The following is a 22,097-nucleotide window of genomic DNA, read 5'->3' as shown; positions in this document are numbered from 1 at the left end:
ATAGCACCATTACTTGTGGTAGAGAGCTTGAAACCTGCTGCAGACTGAACGCTGAAAGTTACACCAGCAGAAAGGGCTCACCATAAAAATCAGCAATCAGATCTAGTCTGCAAGTATGCATTTAATCTTGGAAACATTAGCTGGATTGAACCTGACTGCTGATGAGTTACCCTTCCTTGCCTGACTGGAAGGTCATAAACATCCCTGATATTAATGGTCTGGTGGAAGTCAAGGCTCCATGCAGATGGAGTGTTCTCTCCCCATTTCTCATCTACTGAGAACTTTCTGCTCCACTTGTTCAGCAAGTGGGCACTTTGAATAATGTGGGAAAATGCCACTTAGCTATTCAGAGGGTTCCTCTGTCTCACTGCTGCAGTACTGCCAAGTTTGCTTCAGGACAGAATTTTATTCTGTACCTATTTTTCTTAATCTAAAGGTCTGTTTAAGAGATCTGTTCTACAAAATGATAGTGCTGGTGCTCACTGCTCTGCTCTAATAGCAGCTACATTTATTTCATCCTTTCAGTGGGAGTGAGATTGCTTCTCTTTGACTCAGTGGGAGGGAAACTTCTGCGATTTTTTCATGCCATTGCTTGAGTGTGTGCACTGCAGCAGCTTCTCTTACGTTAGGACCAGGATAATAAGATTAACAAAGTGAGGCTGTAGGGCTCTTCCTCTTCCCATTATTCTGATCAAGTTCTTTCTTCTCCCCAGAGCCACCCACAAGTGACTGAACGTGTGTGCTAAGTACGCACTTCTCTCTACATTTCTCGATGTTCTTCTACATACTACGCTGCACTAGAAATGCAGAGGCAGTGAGACTTCAGAGAGGAATGAAGCCCACAGGCAGATACAGAGAAGTACATTTGTGATATTCTCCTCCACAGACTGCAGTGCAGCTCCAACCTCAAACCTACTTTGCTGAAGGTGCTTGAGACTGTTCATATGTTGCCATGTTGTGAGAGCCTGCACTCTCCTACACAGCACTATGCGGAGAGATACCTTCCCAAAGTGTGGAGGTATTTACAGCCAGCAATTCCCAGCTTTCTGTGGGCAGGTATTGCACTTTCATGAATGCTAAACTGGATTTCTCCTCTCAGAGAGCCACTCACAAGGCTGAAGACCCACTTTGCCCAGTGGCGGTGCCAAATAAGTAACAGCCTTATCTGGAAGTCAGCCTTTCTTATGCAAGACACCAGAAGTTGTCCCTGCACAACACATTCATTTAAAAATACTTAGAAAGTGTTCTAAAAAGTGCCCTTATTTCAGCTCACCGAGTATGAAATGCATGCATAATCTTCTTGTAACTTTACTGAACATAATTTTATTGCCCATAATATCCTGTCTTACTGAGTCCCTTAGGGCAGACTCCATAATCCACCAAGCACAGGAGTATCCCAGTGGTTAAGTCTACATTGCTTCTCTAAAAAAAGAGCAAAAGGGAGTCCTGGGAACAGCTGAGAGCACAGTGTACTGCCACGCTTGCGTGCCTCCTGGCCATGCAGGGACCTCCCAGGCAACTTGCACAAACTCCTGCAGCAAGTCATCCTGAGCACAGCAGCTGCCATCCCAAATTGTCCCCCGGCAGACCGAGCCACCTGGCCTGCACGGCTCCCCACAGCCCCTATGAGCTCCAGGAGACACTTTGCAGACACAGCCTTGGGCTGAGCTCCTGAGCTTGTTGTCTGGAGGGGCAATAGGTTTTGCGCTGGGCACTTGTTCATCCAAACAAGTGCCCTGCTCTATCTGGAAATCTGGGGCAATCAAATATTTAACGTATTGAACGAGAGCACTCCCAGCTAAGAAGAGCAATTAGAGACCTGCTGACTCAGCATGTATCAAAGGGGAAGCGACTCAGTGGGGAATAGAAATATTCCGAAGGAGCCAGACGTTTGCATTGCACTAGGCCAAGAATTGATATTAACGGCATCCCAAACAAGCTGAGGACAATGTTTGCTTAAAATCCCCAGTGGGGAGCTGCACTGATTAGAGAGAAAAAGCAAAAAGGGCATTTTGGAGTTTATAACGAACACATCCTCTATACTGCAATACAGATGACAGAATAGGGCAGTGTTATGGTCCTAGACACATGGAACCTGTTTGTATACCACAAGGACTGACTTAAATATTTTGGGAAACATACTCTTTCAGCTTTCGCTGCAAGCTTACCCACTTCTATGAGCATGTCAGGCACACATGTGTTTTATTATGGGGCCAATCTCAGTATTTCTACTTAGTGTCTGCAGGAAAAGGTGTGTGTGTGCTGCACACCAGCCCTGAATCAAAGCTTTGACTCTGAAAGAAGATGTGTCCAAGTCTGATCACAGATACTCGATCTTAAGGTCACATCTGATTTTACTTGAACAGAAGACAGTGCAAGTAATCGCTGACTTAGCACACTGAGAACACTCATGCAAAAAGGTTAGAAAGCAAACCTCAAGTCCAATAAACTCATAGATGAGTTTAATGAAAGTATAAGTGGACCTGCAGGCATTAGTGTCCACATGAACATGGCTGCTGTGAGCACACAGGTTCTGTAAATACCAAGACTATCTGAAGTGACAAGGAACTTTCTGCATTTCATTGTCAGGAGACGTTAATCTACTACATATTTCTATACCCTTACAGATAAGCATGTAGCATCGCTTGCTGATCAGCAGCAGGACAGGCAGCAGCACAGAACTGGACCGGAGTCCACGTCTTTCTGGTTACCAGATGGATTTAGCTTCCATTTTAATATAAAACCATGCTGAAATGCAAGTAACTGCAAGTCAGCACAGCCTCCATAAACTTGCAATTTACCAGTCATTCCTCTGGAAAAATGTCTTTCATGTCACCACATGGTTTACTTTTCCAAATGTCATAACAAAGGACAAACTTTCTTACTGTAAGATCAGGAATGTGATTTACAAACCACAAGGGCAAGCCAAAGCTGTTTTTTGCTCTCTGCTCCAAAATGTTCCCCCACTTCCTTTTCCATAAATCTTCCCGGTGCCCTGTAAATATCCCAACGGAATTATTCACGTATAGAAGCAACATCCTTATCCCATCGCCAGAACAAGGTCACTTGGAATCTGTGCTCAGGTGTTCATCTTTAAGTTTGGCTAACCTTAAAGAAAAATGCCCTTTAAGCACATATCACTTTAGCCCTAAAATACTTAATCATTAATGATTTAAAGCAGAAAGGAATTTAAGTGAGTTAGACATCCTGTAATAGGCCTTTTGACTAGGGCTATTAGGAACATTTTGGTTCGGTTCAGACATAATTTATCATCCTGAGTGGAATTCACCTGAAAGGCAGGCAGCTCCTTCTGCTCTTGGAGGTCTTTCCTTAGGAAAAGAAAAATGGGGAGAAAAAAAGGGGGGGGGGAATCCATTCAGCTCTTTTGGTTTCCTAAATGGCTTAAGGTTATGAAAGCCAGATAGCTTCCAGTTAGGCATTTACTGCTGTCTTTAATAGCCAAAACCTATCAGAAACCTCCTGAGGCTAAACACAGAAGAGAGAGCAGAAAGTAATCATTTTATATTCCAATCCCTGCTAGGAAAAACCTGCTAAAAGAAGGTTAAGATGCTGTAGACTGGTCTCTTTTCCGTTTTTAGCTCACTAGTTAATTATCGCAATGCAGCTAGCTCCTCAGCTAACGCATAACTTCACCAACTTCGGGGCACCCAGGTCACCCACAGCAGCAGCGGAGCTAACCTGGGACCTGCAACAGCATCCCCCAGCACTAAGGTACTTCTGGATAGCGACAGTAAATTAAGGAAAGGGCACAGCTTAGCTATTAAATAGCAACACAGCCATAAAATAAGACATTTCAGCATATATATGTGATTTTCAGGCTGGTGTCAACTTATAGCGATGCTCCAGTTATTCTGCGGAATAGGAAGTCTGACAGCCTTTATAAGCATGGCTCATTCTTATATGGGAAACATATAAAAATGCTGATGCATTATACTGTTGTATATAAACATGAAAAATAGCAAAGGTAAGCCAGAAAAGGTTTAAGTCCTTCAGAATTTAATAGAAAAAATATCCAGCCATCTTTCTGAGTGATTAGAGAAAATTACATCCCTATCAAACAACTGTGAAAGATAGCAAAAAGCTGCTAGGATGGACATGTTCTCTGCCTAATTTAGGAAATTCTGAACATAATTTCTACCAAGCTGTAGTAATCTTGTTGCTCTTAAGTTTTAAAGATTTTTTCCTACACAGATGAGCACAGAAAGGGAATTAAATACCTGAAATACATTTCAAAATACCCCAAAATACAGTATTCCAACTTAACACTGCAAACACTGTTGCGTATTATCTTCCTCCGCTCACTATAGTTTATAAATATCCATGTCACAATATTACTTCAACACAGCGCGTGGACCATCCTGGCACTGACTGCAAAAATATGGGTCCAGCTGGGCTGGCAGACGCCAGCACAGGAAAAGTATTATATTGAAGCAGGAAGGTTCATTCCTTTGATTATAACAAGATTGTGTTCGATGCCTGACTTGGCATGGCTGTGTATGATTTTTAATGGAACTAAGGTCAAGAAAAAATGGGAACTTATTAAAAATAAATACATCAGACCGCCTGTTACTTTTTTTAGTGAGCACTGCTGGACTGCAACAAAGGGAACACGCGCACTCTGAGACTACTCTTGATTGCAAACTTTTAAAAACTAATTCTCTCATTAAAACTCAGTGGAGACAACTGTGATCAGATTCCTTACCCACGGGATAAAAAAAGGAGTCACAGAAAAATACAGATTGAGCAAGAGGCCACAGTAACAAAGAACATACCACGTCCATCGAGGTCATCTGTCCCTCATTGCCATGGCGCAAATACAACAACCAGGCACTGACACATGACTGCAGCCAGAAAGTAGATGCAACTATTCTGCTCCCTTATTTTTTTTATCTTTATAATTTTAAAGGATTTTCACTGAGGGATGGCAGCTTTGGTAACTGATTAGTGTATATTACTAAGACAATTCACAGAGCTTCTATAAGCCAGAAGGAGTCATGCTGGGAGATCTGCTTTCTGCTCTAAATATAGCAGCACGAGAAATGAAATCCAAGTGCCAGATTTCAGTGGGATTTCCCAGGGAGAAATGCACTGCACAAATGGCTCATTAGAGACCTTTAAAACAAAAACAAGAACTACAGATTGCACCAGTGTAATCCCTTCCCTGTGCTGTTACTGAAAACATTTGGGATGAATGGTGGCCATTTCCCCATCATGAATCTCACCTCTCTAAATTCACTTTCAGTGAGCATTTCAGCCAGCTCATCCAGTATAAGCATCAGTGATGATTACGGGTGAGCAGTGAACTTAGCCATTCAACTTCACATTTCTTATTGAAAGGTTTCATTTTAAGAACAGGAAAAGGAAAGAAGGAAAAAAAAAAAAAAAAAAAAAAAAGACTACAACAGATTATTTTACCCTCATTTGCTGGGATTCACATGTAGTGGTCCACCACTTACAGGCTCTGTGGCAGACTTTCCAAAGCTGGCGCCAGGTCCTGTAACACTTCAGAGCAGAGATTTGTAGCTGTTTCCAGCTTTCTGTACACAAAGCTCTCTTGGGGCCTTGTCTGTGTTTTGTACTGCATAGATTTGTTTTAAACTGACATACATAATAGGTGAGTGAAATCCATTTAACATGTCAGCCTATAGATTATTACTAACCCAAAGCAATGACAGCAACAACAACAAAACCAACAAACCAATCAGGATATGCTCTTCTTTTCAATTGCCCAGATGCTGTCTATATTTCAAAGTTTAAAACCCTTTCCTTTGCTGCCTGCCTTCTGGAGCTGCACACTGCCAGCCGATTCTCCTCTCATTTATACTTGTGTAACCCAGAAGCGATGCCATGGACTGACAACCTTGTAAGAGGAAAACTGAGTCATCCATCAAACAACTGGCCACTCTGTGTTTATTTAGCATACTCTACAGGCAAAAGGGAATTAACTGACTTCCCAACTCCAGGCTCTGACCTCACCTGCGGAACAGATTTTTCCCCAAAGCGTGAAACCCTTTCCTTGTGCAGACTGCTCCTGTAGCACAGTCTCTTAATGCCTTCCATTTTGATGACTTTCTTACTTGGATGGGGAACACGGCCACAGTGCTGCTCCCATGGGCTCCCGCTGCCTCACAGGGCTCCTGACATTGCAAGTGCAGCGGTGGCACCAAGGTCTCTTACCGGCCTCAGGCTTCCCATACAGAAGATTGTTATCTCAGCCCTGAATGTGTAACAGCTCCTCATTCTCATCTAAAAGAAAAAAAGGACTGTCTGGGCAATCCGCTCTGCAGAACAGCTTCCTATTAAAAGAAAGGTGCAATGGCAATAAATGTAACTCCACTGGGAAGAAGAAAAATTAAACACATCTGCCTTGTAACACAGAGGATTTTTCTCCTGCAACATATGAGACTGAATCATTCATAATACTAGCAAAGACAAATACCTTTGGTCAATAGGTTTTGACAAGTAGCTTCAAACAAAGATGAAATTTGCTTTATAATCTATACTTGCTGGTGAACTGAATCATTCTCCCTTCTAGACCTTGCAGTTCTCTGTAAAACCACAGCAGAATTGCTGGGATCCACCAAATCTTTCTTGTAGAGCCCAGGCATCAGCTGCTCACCCAAAGGTTCTTCCGTTCACAAGATTCACGGCTTTGCTGCAAACCTTCTATCAATCCCATTTGACAACACCTCTCCATAAGTAAATGCACAATTTAGAAGTGGTTTGTGTGCACACACACACACATATATAATGAGCAGGAATTCCCTTTCTAGCATGCAGGGGAAGTAAAGACTGTAAGAGGCATTTCATTTCTTAGTTTCCCAGAACAAAGATCTTTAATGTCTTATTTTGAAAGATGATGTATTTGTTGTCAGAAACAATACCACCCTACTAAATAATCTCAATCAAACTCAGCACCTACACACGTCTATATGACTTGCACCTACACAACATACAAGTATTTCAGAGCTCTGCATACAGAACTAAAACATTTTTTTTTTCATTTTTTTTTCATTTTTTTTCCCTAAGAATGAAGAGTAATGAAGGTAACGAAGAGGTGCGCTTTGCCAAGCATATCTCCTTGCTAAGAAATATCAGAGGAAGGTCACGTACGTTTTCATGTATTTAATTGCAGCTGCAACTTCAAAAATTATGACAAGTCTACAACTGACAACGACATTTCCATCTCTGGCTCATCTAGAGCACTTTTAAGAGGTCACTGAAAGATTTCAGTGCATCTAGATATTTTGTGTTTCACCATGTTAACAAGTTTCAAGATCATAAAAATAAGAAATCAGAAACATGTTCCTACTGACTCGTGCAATACAAGGCGTTAATGAACAATGCAATAACACAGGAGAGCAGAACAGTCATGTTTTTCAACATTGTACCTTCAGCGTAGAGGATAAACAGCAGAAAATGGCCATATCTGCTGTTACAACACACACACTTATTTTTGTCATGCCTGTTTTCAGATGTGTAATACAAGAAGGGATTTTAATAGAGCCAAAGGGTGCAGGCAGAATGATTGTGCTGCCAGAAGCAGCATGAAAATGCTTATAGTTGTAATTAGGCAGAATGTGTAATTCAAACGCTGCACACTTGCATCCGAGACCGTGGCTGTAATGCAAGGAAGGCTCTGTGCTCTTACCAGACACGACACTCTGCGGGCTCTGCTCCAGGCACCCAGCATAGCTCAGCCCACTGTGCCAACTGGAGACCAGCACACCTCAGCAAGTGGAGCAGGACAGGTTCCCTACACCTGTGCCCTCCCTTCGGAGCATGCCTCGGATGGGAAGAGGCCACACTAGTTTATAAAATGCTGTGCTTGCCTTAGGGATGCACCATGTACATCAGGATTAATGTGGCAATGAAGTGATTTGGGTCTCTGGGCATCCTCGGAAAGGTTGCCAAGGCCCATATTCCCATGCTGAGATCAACTGCCAAATTATAAACATATTGTCATGAGAAAGATCAGCTTCTTACAACCACAAACTAAGGATGGGGCCTTGGATTCATGGTCAGAAGAGCAAGATTCGAGTTGCCTTGCCCAGCCCCACACACCTCAAACTGGTGGGGCCGCTCTCCTGGGCTTTGCAGCTCAGACTTTTACTAATCAGAAACACACGTTTTTTCCTCTTATAGTCAAAATATCACCAAAAGCCATCAAAAACCACACAACATCAGAACCCCATGATGGATGTAAAATAGTCAGGAAGACTTAAGCAAGAGGTGTGTGTGCACCTCCTGTGCTCGGAGCACCCAGCTGCAGGGGACACCTTCACACAGCACGGACAGTTCAAGAGGATGGACAACGCCCATGGACTTTTCATAAACTTGCCACGAAGGTGGCTTTTGAGTAACTAAATTTAATCTTAGCTGGTTAACCCACACTGAGGAATATTTTACAAGAACTCTCAGTCACCTTAATTACACGAGGATAAAATAATTTTCAGGGACCCTGTATGTGGGAGTAAACTTCTTTTTCCTTTTTCCTGTGGTGGGGTGGAAACTCTAAAGACTTCAATTAGAAGCAATTACTGGAGATGTAGAGGCTTCTTTGAGGTTAAGCCGCCCTTCATTTTCTCAAGAGAAGCCTTTAATTAAATGCAAATAATCACAAATTTCATATAGCAGATTGCCATAACTTCACTATTAGTTACTGGATCTCATTTGAAAAGGAAAGAGGTGGGCAATAGTGCTGGGTGGATGAGAGGTAATGAGAACTCAAGAGGTCAGGGCTGAATTACCTGTGTAAATCTATTCCTCTCCTATAAATCTGTCTGCAACCATATCATTTCAGTGTTAACAGGTTGTCCTTCATGCAAGTGCACTGGAGTGTAGTCCCATAGAAATTCGGGCCTCAATACAAATAATTACCTCAGTCCATCTTACTGTTGACCACGGCAGCAAAAGCGGGATGGGTAATGGGGAAGATGTAATTGAAGGGGAAATGACCAGAACTAAAATGTAAGTTGTGATGAATTCAAATAGTATATTCAAGCTCATCTCTACAGCAGAGCTCTGGAAGAACAGGCACGTGAAATGGCAGCTCCCACTAACGAGTATCTTAAAGACATTTCTCAAATCAGGTACGGTAGCATGTAAGTATAGAAGAGGCATCCAAGAAGAGATAATATAGCGTCTGCAGGAGGAAAGGGGAAGCACACAGTCCACACAAGCAGAGATTTGTAATTTTGTCCACAAAACTGTGAAATTTTACAATCCGTTCTGAACATTACTTAAGGTAAATGCACACAAAGGTAGGGAAAATCTGCCACTTTTCTTACTCCCCTTCTCCTCCTGTTTGACTAAACAGAAGCTCGTCATAGCTAACGAGCAGCAGTTAGTTTGCAAACTGGGGCTTCATACAAAGAGCTCTGGCTTCTGCTTCATACTTTGCACAGGAATTTACATTGCTGACGGAGAGCTGCCTTGATCCCCTTTTCACAGATTATGTGCCCAAGATACAAAACAACAGGGGTTCAGGACCAAATGCCAAGAAACATTTTAAGCATCAGCTTTCTGAAAAGCTGATGGCTCTGCGGTTACAGCATAAGTTGAAAGAGGTGTGGAGGCTACACCAAGAAGCATCTCCGCCTTAAGGAAGCCACAGAGAAGAGGTGCTTCAGAAGAATTACATTTTTGTTATGGAAATGACTGCTCAGTTTTCAAAGCTGAGAAGGTCACTGCTCTCTGACATGCAGAGAGTTCAGCAGGGAACTCAAAGAAAAAAGAAATGCAGGGAACAAGGGAAGGAGGAGCAGAAAACTTACTACAAAGATCTGCTTGGCACGTCATTTCTGTGTAGATTCCCAAATTAAATCATTTCTCCTACTGTACTGTGAGAATATGGGGAGGGATCAGATTGTAAGCTATTCAGAGGACTAACTGATTATTGGCATTTTAGCAGTGAGCTTGTTTTTGTTCTTTTGCACATTTATAATAATACCTTTTACATGTTCCTTAAGAGACAAATCTCTCTCTGCTTCAGAACTGCTAGTCTGAAGATCTTTTGTTGGCACTGAGAAGAATGCTAATGTGAAATATCTTATTTCTTCACATGAAAGAGAAGCTGAGAACAATCCCCTCTGGAGGGAGGTGGCAGAAGCAGGATCTGAAATCCAGAGTTTGATTCACCCCCCTGTGCAGCCCACCCTTGGTAGCTGATCCCTTGGTCCTGCTGCTCTCGCTTCCCATCACACTCCCCACAGCACGGCCAGGACTTGGGGCACCAGCAGCCAGGACCCTCTCTGTTCACAGGCAGGAATGCCTGGAAATGAAGCATTAGGCAACAAACCAAACACTCAGCTTCACAGTAGCAGGGATTTGCGTGGTTTGTGCTGCCCACTTTTCCCCGATTATTTTTGTCCCTCTGGTCTTGAAGGAGCCAAACAAAGCCATAATGTGTTTTTAATACAGTGATGTTTTTTCCTGCTGAGGAGGTATACAGGAGAGTGGCTATTCAGTCTTGACAACATGGCCCATAGAGCAGATGTGCCAGATAATGTTTACCTTATGCATACATTGAACTGTAAGTACAAGAAGAGGGGCGTTGCTGCATGTTTCTGACAGCTTCTTTCGAATCAGAAGCAGTACTAATGCAGGGATGTTGGGATCCCAGGGTATCTGGGTCCCAGGGCTAAATTCCTGGCAAGAAAATAGCACTGATAAAAGCTTTGTCTGGCATGGGGAACATTCATAATACCCCCCACTCCTAGCAGGTAGCAAGCACAAGAGCTAATGCAGCAGCTTCTTCCACAGTGGGGACACCAGTGAGACTGCTTTTTTCTGCCTCTGTAAAACACAAACTGAATATGCTTGAGGTATTCCTGCCTCCTGGATATGTGCTTCTGTTCAGAGGGCTTGAATACAAACAGTGGCTTAGAAATTATTGCAAAGCGAGAGCTGGAAGCTTGTTCATTGGGATGAAAGCACAACCACGTAATCCTCAGTTCTCCATGAAACCCAAATCAAAGTATTTGAGGGAAAAGGGCCATCTACCTTCATAACAGACTGTGTACCACAGACTGCCTTGTGCAAGAACAACGAATTACCTAAATGATTAAGGATTACATCCATAGAAACTTCTTCACTTAACAGTACAGTCTTGCTGGTTCTGTCAGATGCCTACAAGATTAACATCTTTATATCAGAAGATGCAGTACATGTGAATGAGGAAATAAAGAAAATACACAAAGCTCTTGGGTAATAAGGGCAGTCATAAACAATTGCTTGTTTTATAAAAGAGCAACATGAATTAAAATGTAAAAGTGCATAATTTTATGTATGTAAAGGAGAGAAAAAAAAAATATTCACTCTTTCCTCAGTAAGCATACAGTAATATTAAGTCTAACAATTTTAGCTGACCAATCTCAGTTGCACTCCAAAGCAGAAGCTGAAAAGCAGGCCAGATTTATTTCCCAAGTTGGCTTTACCATTGCACCCAAAAAAGACCTCAGAGAAATCATGAAGAGGGAATACAAACTGCACACTCATTTTATTCTGAGGCAATTTTCAATTAAAAAAAATTAGAACAGACTATTACTTTAAATCATTAATAAAAGAATCCAGACTATTAAAGAGAAGAGCTTTCCTAACTCTGATCTATCCTTACTGCTGTGTTATTACCCTACTGTTTTCCTGTAATTAAAATGTGGCAGGTAGTTTACACACAAGAGGGAGTAATTGTATTGGAAATAACGGTTCATAACCAAATTTTAAAAGCTTATTTTTCTTATCAACTTTTAATAAAGAAAGTGAGATAATAATGATATTTAGCTTTTCTGCCACCTACAGCAGCATTTTGTCTCTCTAAATTGTTAACAATTCATTCAGTGATGCTAAAACATATCTTTTCAACTGTGAATACAGCCTGAAGCAAAAAAAAAATATCTCAACCATCTCAGTCATTTGTTTTTGTTCAACTTAAATCAAAAACCTTATTCTAAAAGACCCTAACCTTCAAAAAACCTTGTGTGGTTCTGGAAGTAGAAAACTGAGTTGAAACATGCTATGGTTAGGAAGAACCCCAATCACAGCCTGACCAGGCCAGGAAGGGAAGGTCCCCTTCTCTTCTGCATCCTAAGGAAGACAGAGCAAGACATGTTATTGTCTGTCCGTTTCTATGTTGCACTTCCTCAAAGGTGCACGCACGGGTGGCACAAGCTTTTCTGCATGGATTTACTCAGATATGGAAGCAGCACATATTTCTCCTGGCTTGGGGGAAGATGTTAACCTTTGCTCTTGAACGTTCTCTCCTGAATATCAAAGTTGCAGAATATTTTCCTTATAAAGACTTTCCTACAGTTTTTGCTCTGTATGTTTCTTAGAAAGCAGTTCTTCAGGAATTTCAAGCCTTGCAATCCAACTTGTAGGAAATTATTTTTATTATTATTATTATTACAGTATATAGCACTGCAGGATGCTGTATGTAAACAGTTTCTATCCCAAAGAGCATGGAGTCCAAAGTACACAAGTAGGCAACTGTGGACAAACACGAGGGCAGAGCAAATGGACAGATGGACAGAGAAGTAGCTGGACATTTGCCATTTAAACATAGCCACAACAGAACAGAAATATGCAGCATCTCATAGGCAAGTATTTTATAGCATGTGCTCATCTGCAGTCATGGGCAATGCTAACACTAACAAGCTACATTGCTGGATGCTAATGCAGGTGGACCATAAAGAAGACGATCATTAAAAGCTCTGGTTCCAGCCTTGTAATTAGCTTGGCATCTACAGATCCTTGAGGGGCTCAACCAAGCCCTGCATAGCTCAAGGTTGAGTAACACATAACACTGCAGGATGCAGCCTAAGCTAGTGCCTGGTGGGCACACAGAGTGGTAAGTTACATACACAACCCACAGTCATTAGTGTTTTCTCCCCAAACCCAGTATGTGTAAACCACATTGTCCAAAATCCAAATGGAATTCCCTTTACCTTTGCATCAACAGAAATTTTAGTGCTGGATAGTGGTTTCTACCTCAATTAGGTTTGGTGACCTTCAGGGTGCATTTGGGTTTCAACCCAAATTGGCGGCTTTAGTTCAGATTAATTCTGTGGTTTGGCTTAAAAATCAAAGTAAGGTTTAGAGGTAGCAACCTTCACAGAGCTTCCTGCAGCATAGCTCTAATGCAAATGAACTGGATAAATGGACCTGACTGTGTGAACCAGCTGTAGAACAGGCAGATGATGTTTCAGGTCCCCTCCAGGCCTGTTTTCATACAGCTTGTGCCTGGGAAAATCATTTAAAAAACAAATCGAGGATCAAATACTGCACAAGGACTGAGTGACTGCACCAGAGAACAGACTAGACAGTGACCAACTGGCTCCACATGAACATGACACTGCTTTGACAGTCCTGTGTAGAAAGTGATAGCCACACTTACATTTATGCCTTCAATGTTCACATTAAAGAAAAACCTAGAATAAATTAGTTATGCCTTGCATATTAAAGCCATAGATTGGAAGCTTTGATTCCACAGGAGTTTCCTCCCTGAGTAGAAGCAGCAGGGCATGCAGAGGGGACAGAAAGGGAGTTCAGGGCTTGACATGGAGTGGATGAATAGTGCCCAACATGTTGTAGAAACCACACGAGGTGTTTTTTCCCCCTCTAAGATTGTCTCACTTCCTCTCCTCCCTTCTTCCCACCTCATTATCAGCATTTAGGACATGCCTGAGTTTTCTTGAGCAGGTTTGTTGTGCTCACTAGAACACAGTGAGTGCTTATTGGCTATTATGAGCACTCACTGCATTCTTCTAAGTGCCAGGACTGGCCTGTGGAGCTGAACACACCCTGGTTTTGGGAGGAGAGCTCAGGAATGGGAAGATGCTGGAAATATGTTTTCCACAACAACAAAACCATAAAACTTTCTCCTCCTTTTTTTTTGTTCTGCAAGCACTGGGGTAGCTCAGATCTCCTAAGCAGCAGTTCCTGCTTACTGACTGCTCCAGTCGTTCTCTGGCCCCAGAAGATCTCCCAGCTCCTCTTATCAGAACAGGAACAAATTAAAGATTTTGCGTATTTGCATCTCCTCATTTGAGAATATCCCTACATTTGTTATTTAGAGATAAAAGTACTTCTAAAAATTCACTTAGCAAAGTGGTTTTCTCAGCCTCGGGGAGCAGCGCAGGAGGAATTGCAGAGCGGGATCCAAAGCAGCTGGTGAGGCTGCAGGAAAAGCAGATCAGATGAACGGAGCTGTGCCCACATGCAGCACCTCTTAAACACACGTGCCACAGGTGGCAGGACTTGCTGGACCAAGCAGAGGCCACGTAAACATACCTATAACTTAACCTATGTCTGTACCACTACTGGCACCAGCTAGGCCACACCTGCAGTGTGACAGGCCCTCCTGGTCCCCAGCTTCAGCCACACGCAGAGCTGATTGCAGCGGCTCAGGCTTGAGGCCCAGCTCCATCACTCCCCACAGACCTCACCAGTGAGAAAAGCAGCATCCTCAGCCAAACACTCTTCAAGACAACACACCAGCTATCCCTGAGGACCTGCCTGGTCTATTTGTAATCTGTTTGGTCAAGACATTAGGTCCCAACAGGGCTAAGCAGAGGTGTAACTTTAAGCTATAAGGGGCTCACACTTGGCTGCTGGGCTCTTGCCACTCTTTCAGTGAGCCCTATAACCATAAAGCAGTTCCCATTGCAGGATTTGGTGCTACAGTCTATGTTTTCATCACCAAAAGCTGTTTTTCACCCACTAACTTTAAAACATATGAACTAACTAAAAACATACACAAATATACTTTACCCTGGACTAATCCCCAGTGAGTCACAAAGGGTGACAGACTATTTAAGGAAATTTAAATAGTTTCAGACAACAGCTTGAAGATCAGCACATCCCCCTAAAAAGCCAGCATAAAGGCTTGTGGGGAAGGGAGAACTGCTGGAAGGGGGAGGTTTCTGCAAGTGTCCCTAGGAGATGATGTTCCTGCAGATGGCCTACAAAATGCAATGGATCAGGAGTGGACTGTGAGGGCAAACGGATCACAGAAGTTCACCTGGTTTCCCAAGCAGTTTGCAGAGAGCAGACTGACCACCATCAAATAGTAAAAACCATGGGACTGGCATCCCAAACTTCAATTATTCTGGATAAAGTTTCTTTCCTAAAAAGCGAGTAACTGAAATCCTGCTATCTCATGCTTGGGCTAATAATCATACTGCTGTCTGTATGACTAGGATACAACCACATCTACTATCACCTCAGAAATACCAATTTTTCTACTACATTAATATAATGACCACAGTTCAGCACTAGATATATTGCAAAGTGGCATCAATTTCATAAGAATAATTAACTGGCCTGGTTAAGAATTAATTGCTCCAGTTTGGCTCACCCTTCACCCACTTGCAGGAGCTTTTTGTGGATTACTGCTTTATAATTGCTTGCTCCCTAAGCATACATGCATTACAGCCTTCTGCACACCTTGACAGCATACAAGTTAGAGAAAATGAACTCTACATGTTCCCCTGATGCTGTATCCAGCCGACAAAATACTGTAAGTCAGAGCTTGTTTACTCAATTCTCATGGCCCATTAATGACATAACACTGGACGCAGCTGTGCAGGACTTCACAAGACCAAAGCAGAGAAAGAAATGCTGGGAGACTTCAAATGCACTGTTCACTTCAGAGCCTAGCTGGGGAAGTCCTTGAAACTGGTCTAGGAGATTTTAACCTTATAGTTCTCTCACAAAGTAAATCCAGGATTAAAGCCTCAAACTTGGTTTCTCTTGAAGATCCTAATGATCCTAAAATAGCTCCACCTGACCAGGGTGGCAGTAACTGTTTTAAAAAATTGGGTACAAGTAATTTCATTTTCTCTCTGCCTGATCAAATTACCTACTGAAAAACTGGTAGGGCCTGCCTTGTATAAAGGCTTGCCACATCCTGACTTCTGGTGTGCTTGAGCAAAGGGGGCAAAGTTCACCCTATAAAAAAGGCACCCCTTTTTATCCCCAAAAGTTTGAGCAGAGCTCAAGCAATGTGCTGGGCACGTAAGGCTCAGAAACCACTATTTGCCCCAGTGCAACCTCCCTCTCAGTACAGAACTCCTATGTTTTTCCAGGGGTTTCTGGAGAGCTTATTCCATCCCAGGGGGCCTGTGCAGCAAGCGAGTGGTGCTGGCACGGGTGACCCATGCCAACCAAAACACAACAAAAATAAGCATATGCTCCACCTAAATACTGCACCCAGGGACACTGGGTCTTTTTGTCTTACTTCTATGAAGCTTTTTGAACTGCATTTGTATGACCTTTCATACATTTCAGTACGTGAACAAACCAAGTTTAATGACTTCCCAATCACGGAGAAAAATAGAAAACACGTAAGAGGAAGGCTCAAACTCATTCCCAATCCCCAGTTAAAAATACCCTTATCCATTAATTTAAAAATACATTATAAATAAATGGGGGGGAGGGTTAAATAAAAAAAAGTATATATGTATTTATGTAAGCGTGTATAGATACGTATTGATACGAAAGTGTGTATAGATACAAAATCACAAAGGAAGAACGTGATTTGTGACGCTGAGCTGATTCCTCAGCCTGGCAATTCTGCAAACATCCCTAAGAGTCGTCCTCCAGCAGAGAGGAAAAAAAAAAAAAAAAGGACTGTTGGATAATTTTTTTTCCCCCTCCCTGTAACAACAGCTATCCATAGCAACTAAAACACCCATTGAAGCCATATCTGAATTCATGCACAGAGAAACAACCCTCCCTCATTTTCCCCACAGCTTTTAGGGTAACCCCCACTACTTACAATTGTGAAGTTCATAACCTTCAGAATCCAGATGGTCATAGCAAGGTTCACCAGGATTAAAATCATTAGGAGCAGCACAAAGAAATAGAGGCATCTCTTCCTCCAGCCATAAATCCCCACTTTGTATACCTGGGGTCCTTCCGAGGTCTGCATGGTGCTCCTGTGCGCGTACTGTTCCTGAGGCATCTGAAATAATCACAAAAAAAACAACCACGTGTATTAAGCAGCAAGACAAACCCAGTGATAAAAACTGCTGAGGACTTGTGTCTGTGCCTCTTATAGGTTTAGTTGTTTGTTTGGTTTCCCCTCCTCTTTCTCTCAGTTTACCAGCTGGGCAGCATCTTCAATCACCTTGGTTCTGCATTATTTTTCTTGCTGCTTACTCTATGCAGTACCACGCTGAGAAAAATTTATGTATTAGATGTATATATTTATAAACACACATAAGCACGCTGTCTAAAGGTATCCTATGGAGATCACTCTCAAATGACTCTGCTCACTGCCCCAGGTTTTGCAAGGCTGGCACTCCAGGGCCTCGAAGGATCCTGAGGGGAAAATTCTGCATGCATTTGGTAAAAGAAGTTGAGTTCAGCAGTTTGTTTTGAAGATGCAATATTACTTCTCAGAGGCTTTAATTCAACAACAACAACAAAAAAATCATCTCAAATAAAATCATTCCTTCTAGCCAAAGAAAAAAAGGCAAGGGGAAAACGTTTGTCTTTTTCTCCCCACCTCCAACTTCATCAACCAAATAAACTTGAAGCACAAAGCTCTCCAGCTACCACAGTCCTAACAAATTGTCCCCAGATATCTACACTGATTTAACAGTAACTCTGACACCATGGACAGGCAGGCACAGCATACTAGGACAACACTGGAGCCACGAGCAAGGAAAGGGGGAAGGAAGGAAACCTGGTGCCAAGGAGAACAAAAGGGCTATGAGGTGTGGCAGCATCCCCCGGAAATTTTGCTTTTCAGTCCCCCATGGCCAAGGCGAGCACAGCCACCCCTGTGCACCCCGGTACCCAGCTTGCTGCGGGCAGTCAGGGTCTGGCTGCCCGCTGGTGATGAAAGACAGAAGCATTAAATGGCATTGCAACCAGCAAGGATGGAGGGTGGTGAATGGATGTTCCTACAGAGGTGTTTTTGCCCCGTGAATATAAGCGTTCACCTTCTTGCCCTCCACCTTTAGAGTGTGGAAAGCCACTTTCACAGGCTTCCCCCCAGGGAAGAGCTTCATATATTTTCAGACTTGGCCACACAGGCTGATGATATCAGATCATCTCTAATAACGTGCAGTTTGCTGGATATTTTGAATTTGAGACTTTAGATAGATAAGAAGCCACCAGACACATTCCTGTGCTACTGATTCAACATCACGGGCTTCTTCCTCAGGGTATCTGCCATCAATGCTTGCATTCAGTGAATTACAAAAATTGTGAAATAGGGGGAAACAATGGAAGTTCCTCTCTGTGGGAGCATGATCCATAAGGGCAGAACAAAACAATGGTAAAAATAAGATGCTCATTGATAGCAGCTTGTGTTTGTTTACCATTATTTTCAGAGTTTTTCCTTACTTTTAGAGGAATTTGCTAATAGCTTTATATTCCAGCACCTAATGAAACACAGTGTGCAGTAGACAATGACGCAGAGCCCATTGCAATGAAAAGGTCGACATAAGGTGAGTTTCTCCCAGGCTCAACTTTTATTCAAGCACTGCTCTTGGGATGAAGTTAGCACTATCTTTGTTGTCCCAATGCTGAAGCCCACATGACTGGGACAAGAACTGCCTAAAGGACCAGTAATCTTCCTTTCCCCTGCCAGGCTGAGCTCCCTCCTCTCAAACAAAGGGCCTTCACATGCTCACAAAACTATAAAACAATACAAAACTACAGTAACGTAAGCCTCAGCCAGCTCTTCCATGCCTGCAAGCCTGACATGTTGTTTGTTGTGTTTTTTTTGTTTTTTTTTTTTTTTTTTTTTTTTTTTTCCCCCCAGACACACTTTCTTGGTGTGTCTAAAAAAAAAAAAAAAAAAAAAAGGATCTTACATCCAGGCACAAACCATGCCTCACTTACAACCCCAGCCTATCCTGCCCCAGCTAACACATCCTTAGCATGGGTAGGCTCAGCCAATTGCCAATTTAGCATTAAGGACGCATCACAAAAGAAAGGTATGTCTGTACTAAAGAGCAGTTTTCCTTGGTGCAAGCGGGCTCGCCATAAATCCCTTCTGCTGTTCAGACCAACTGGGGTACCCATCTCTGTGCTGCAAAGCCAGCCAAAGCACTGGGGCAGGCCCAGAGCTTTTGACAAGGGGGCACAAAGCAAGTTGCTCACAGCAGATCCAGCTTGGTTTTCATGGGTCTTTTGGCTCACAGATGCTAAGTCAGCAACTGTAAACTGTGGAGGGCTTTGCAGCAGAGAGCTTGCCAGAAGGGAGGAGTGAGGTCACAAACAAATACATGTACTTGGAGAAAAGCAGGCCTTTATGCTGCTACAATCACTCAGCTCCTGTGCAAGGGAAATCTTAAAAAACAATAAATTACAGTTTGCACTACCTGAGGGAAATTATAACAACAACTACTGTACCGTCAAGGATTTTATTGCCTAATATTTTAACAGGGGATCCTGGAGAGCACATATTAAATGCAGCCTCTCCCTTGGAGAAAATGAATAAATTGCACGTCTAACCCTCTCACATCTTGAAAGGGGTCCGACCAGTACGAAACAGGATGAAATACCCAGCTCAAAATATTTATTGCAAAACTTGTTTATTCTTTCTCCCCACCTCCCTTCCTCCCACTGCCCCCCTGCAATCACTACGAGAGCAAAAACACCATATTCAGGTGGGGGAAAATTTTGCAGGCATTCAAGAAATTTATAGGAACAGAACATAACCACAAAAAGCAACTTGCATCCACGCAGGAGCCTGATCTTGAGAATTTCTCTGGTTTAGATAAAATATTTAGCTCACAGCTGCCCTGACAGAGATAGAGCAACTGAAGTACTACAACACACATGGTGAACACGACCTAGTAATACAGTATAAATTTATAACAAGAAAACAACATGAAAATCATAGATGGGACATTCCCTCTGTATAAGCTCTCATGCAGCTACACTTAAAAGCTACACGATTTCTAGCTAGCATTCTTTCCTAAATTGTGGCTACCAAGCAAAAATGCTCATGTTTGTAGTTCTTCAGCAAGAGAAAAAAGTGAGGAGTGATGAGTGCCAAGGTATGTTAAGCAAATGTGTAGGCTAACAAGGACTGTAAGGCACCTGCTTAAGGAACAAGCAGCACCCACTATCAATAATCTGTTTTGTGCAGAAGGGAGAAGTACACTAGTCATAATTTACATTTTACCAACTTCTCTTGACTCATATTATGAAGGCATAACCAGCAAATTAGGCACTGGAAAAGAAGCATTACATTGAAAGGATATCCAGTAGTTCTGTTTAGCAAGGTACACCCCCTTTTCAATTACTGAGCTAAGGGCAAAGGCTGCTAGTTGCTTAATGGGATTTTTTATTATTATTATTATTAGGAAGCACTACCTAATTTCATAATAGCTATGAAAACAAAATACTGAAGCAAATATAGCAGGGGGGGAAGGCACTCCTTCCCCAAAAGTCAGGCTTGAAAGCATCTGCCTGCCACGAGAAGGCTTCCGACCACATGTACGCCACGTTGGACTATCAGCACCACATTTACCATACAAAAAATACAGGATGCCAAATCATCACAGTTTAGCCACAGACAGCATTACCATGACTACAAAAGCATAGCCTGGAACCTGGATACTCTTCAAAGAATTCTTGCTGTTAAAAAAAAAACAAACCATAAAAATGGGTAATAAGTTTTTGCACAATAGCTTTACAGAGTCCCTGGATGCAAACACTGCAAACAGAGTGCAATACAAAATCCAGCCCAGTCAGATAAACTATTCATCTTTTTACTTTAGCATACCTTCAAGATCCAATCCATGACAAGAAAGATTTATCCATTTTATTAAGAACACCAGAAGATTAACAGCACTGTGTGCCCTGATCCACACTGACTGCTTGCTGACTCCTTCTGGCAAAGAACCTTCAGCACATTCCTTCAGTAAAGCTGAAATCAGTCTCAGCTGAAAGGCATCACAAGTCAGAACTGGCACTCGGTTTCCAGAACTCACATCAGATGCCACTAGTTAAGGCAGTGGGTGCCACTAGGTCTTCATCAAATGGCCCCTTGCCCTTCCACCGCCTCCTCCTGCCCCTGCAGTAACATCTCGCAGGCAGAACACCGCTTGCTCTGGACACAACCTGGCTCACCAGTTCATCAGAAAAAAACATTTTATGTGCACCAAGACAGATAAACACCTTTCCCTTGCAAATACCATAGCTGTAATGTTTCTTGGCTATGCCAGCTTTGTAGGCTCAATGAGGGCTATCAAGAGGGTGAGGCATAACAAGAGGAATCAATAACGTTTCTGTGCCATGGGGGTTTCTTTGATCAGCGTTTAAATCATGCGTGTTTAGTAATAGAATAATTTGAGGCTGAAAGGGGATTCAATCGGGGAAGGTGCCTTCTCCCTTTCGAGCCCACTTGAAATTTACAGCTGAAAATGCTCTAGAGCTCATCAAAATGACTCACTGCTTCACAGACCTAAAGCTCCTAAGTCCTGTGCAGCTCACACAACACCTCTCCTCCCTTGGTGTATTGTGTCCCCAGCCAAAACGCCAACCTCCCCGCTGGCACTGCAGCACTGCTGAGGCCAGTCCTAGCTCAGTGACAGTGGCTGTGGCTGTGCCCATACCCTGCTGCATGGGGCTGCGTCCCCCCTCCTCCTTGCACAGCCTGGCAGGATTGTGCACCAAAGTGGGTTGGATGGGATGGAGATTTCCCGTGGGGACTGCAGGGGTGGTGAAGGTGGGGATGCAGCAGGTTTGGGGAAGGTGGCATTTATTTCCATGTATTTTTTGCCAAACTGATTTCCATAAATTTTACATGGAAACTGTGAGCGCTGAGCCAGACCCATACTTATAGGGGACAAAAGGGTCTCTAGTCAAAATCAGCAGGTATACAGAAGGTGAACATAGTCCAGAAAGAGGCTGGCACAGCAAATGTGCTGGTGTGCTTGCAGAAAGTTTGCTTAGCTGCCTGCTTGCATATAACCGAGGTGTAACAGTTTCATCAGAAAAACCAAGAGCATCTGACCCCAGGCTAACCTGTATCGTGGTGATAGGAACACGTTTCTAGAGATGAGAGAGATGGGCTCAAATTCCCTTGGGCCTTGGACCTACATCTCCCA

General features: G+C 42.8%; 1 protein-coding gene across 13 annotated transcripts in view; it reads right to left on the bottom strand.

The window, feature by feature from the left end:
* SGCD (sarcoglycan delta) overlaps positions 1-22,097 on the bottom strand; it is a 401,695-nt gene that overhangs the window by 119,472 nt on the left and 260,126 nt on the right. For 8 of the 13 annotated variants that reach the window (XM_084536004.1, XM_084536008.1, XM_084536007.1 and 5 more), the window contains one exon: positions 16,799-16,984. In XM_084536004.1, the coding sequence (XP_084392130.1) occupies positions 16,799-16,984 (186 nt within the window). Of the gene's footprint in view, positions 1-16,798; positions 16,985-20,770; positions 20,942-22,097 lie in introns of those variants that run through there. The other 5 variants (XM_084536002.1, XM_084536003.1, XM_084536000.1 and 2 more) reach the window with 4 other exon arrangements.

The sequence above is a fragment of the Aythya ferina genome (assembly GCF_964211825.1).
Source record: "Aythya ferina genome assembly, chromosome: 14".
Lineage (NCBI taxonomy): Eukaryota > Metazoa > Chordata > Aves > Anseriformes > Anatidae > Aythya > Aythya ferina.
The sequence above is the reverse complement of the archived record's forward strand: the minus strand, read 5'-3'. Positions and strand labels throughout refer to the sequence as shown.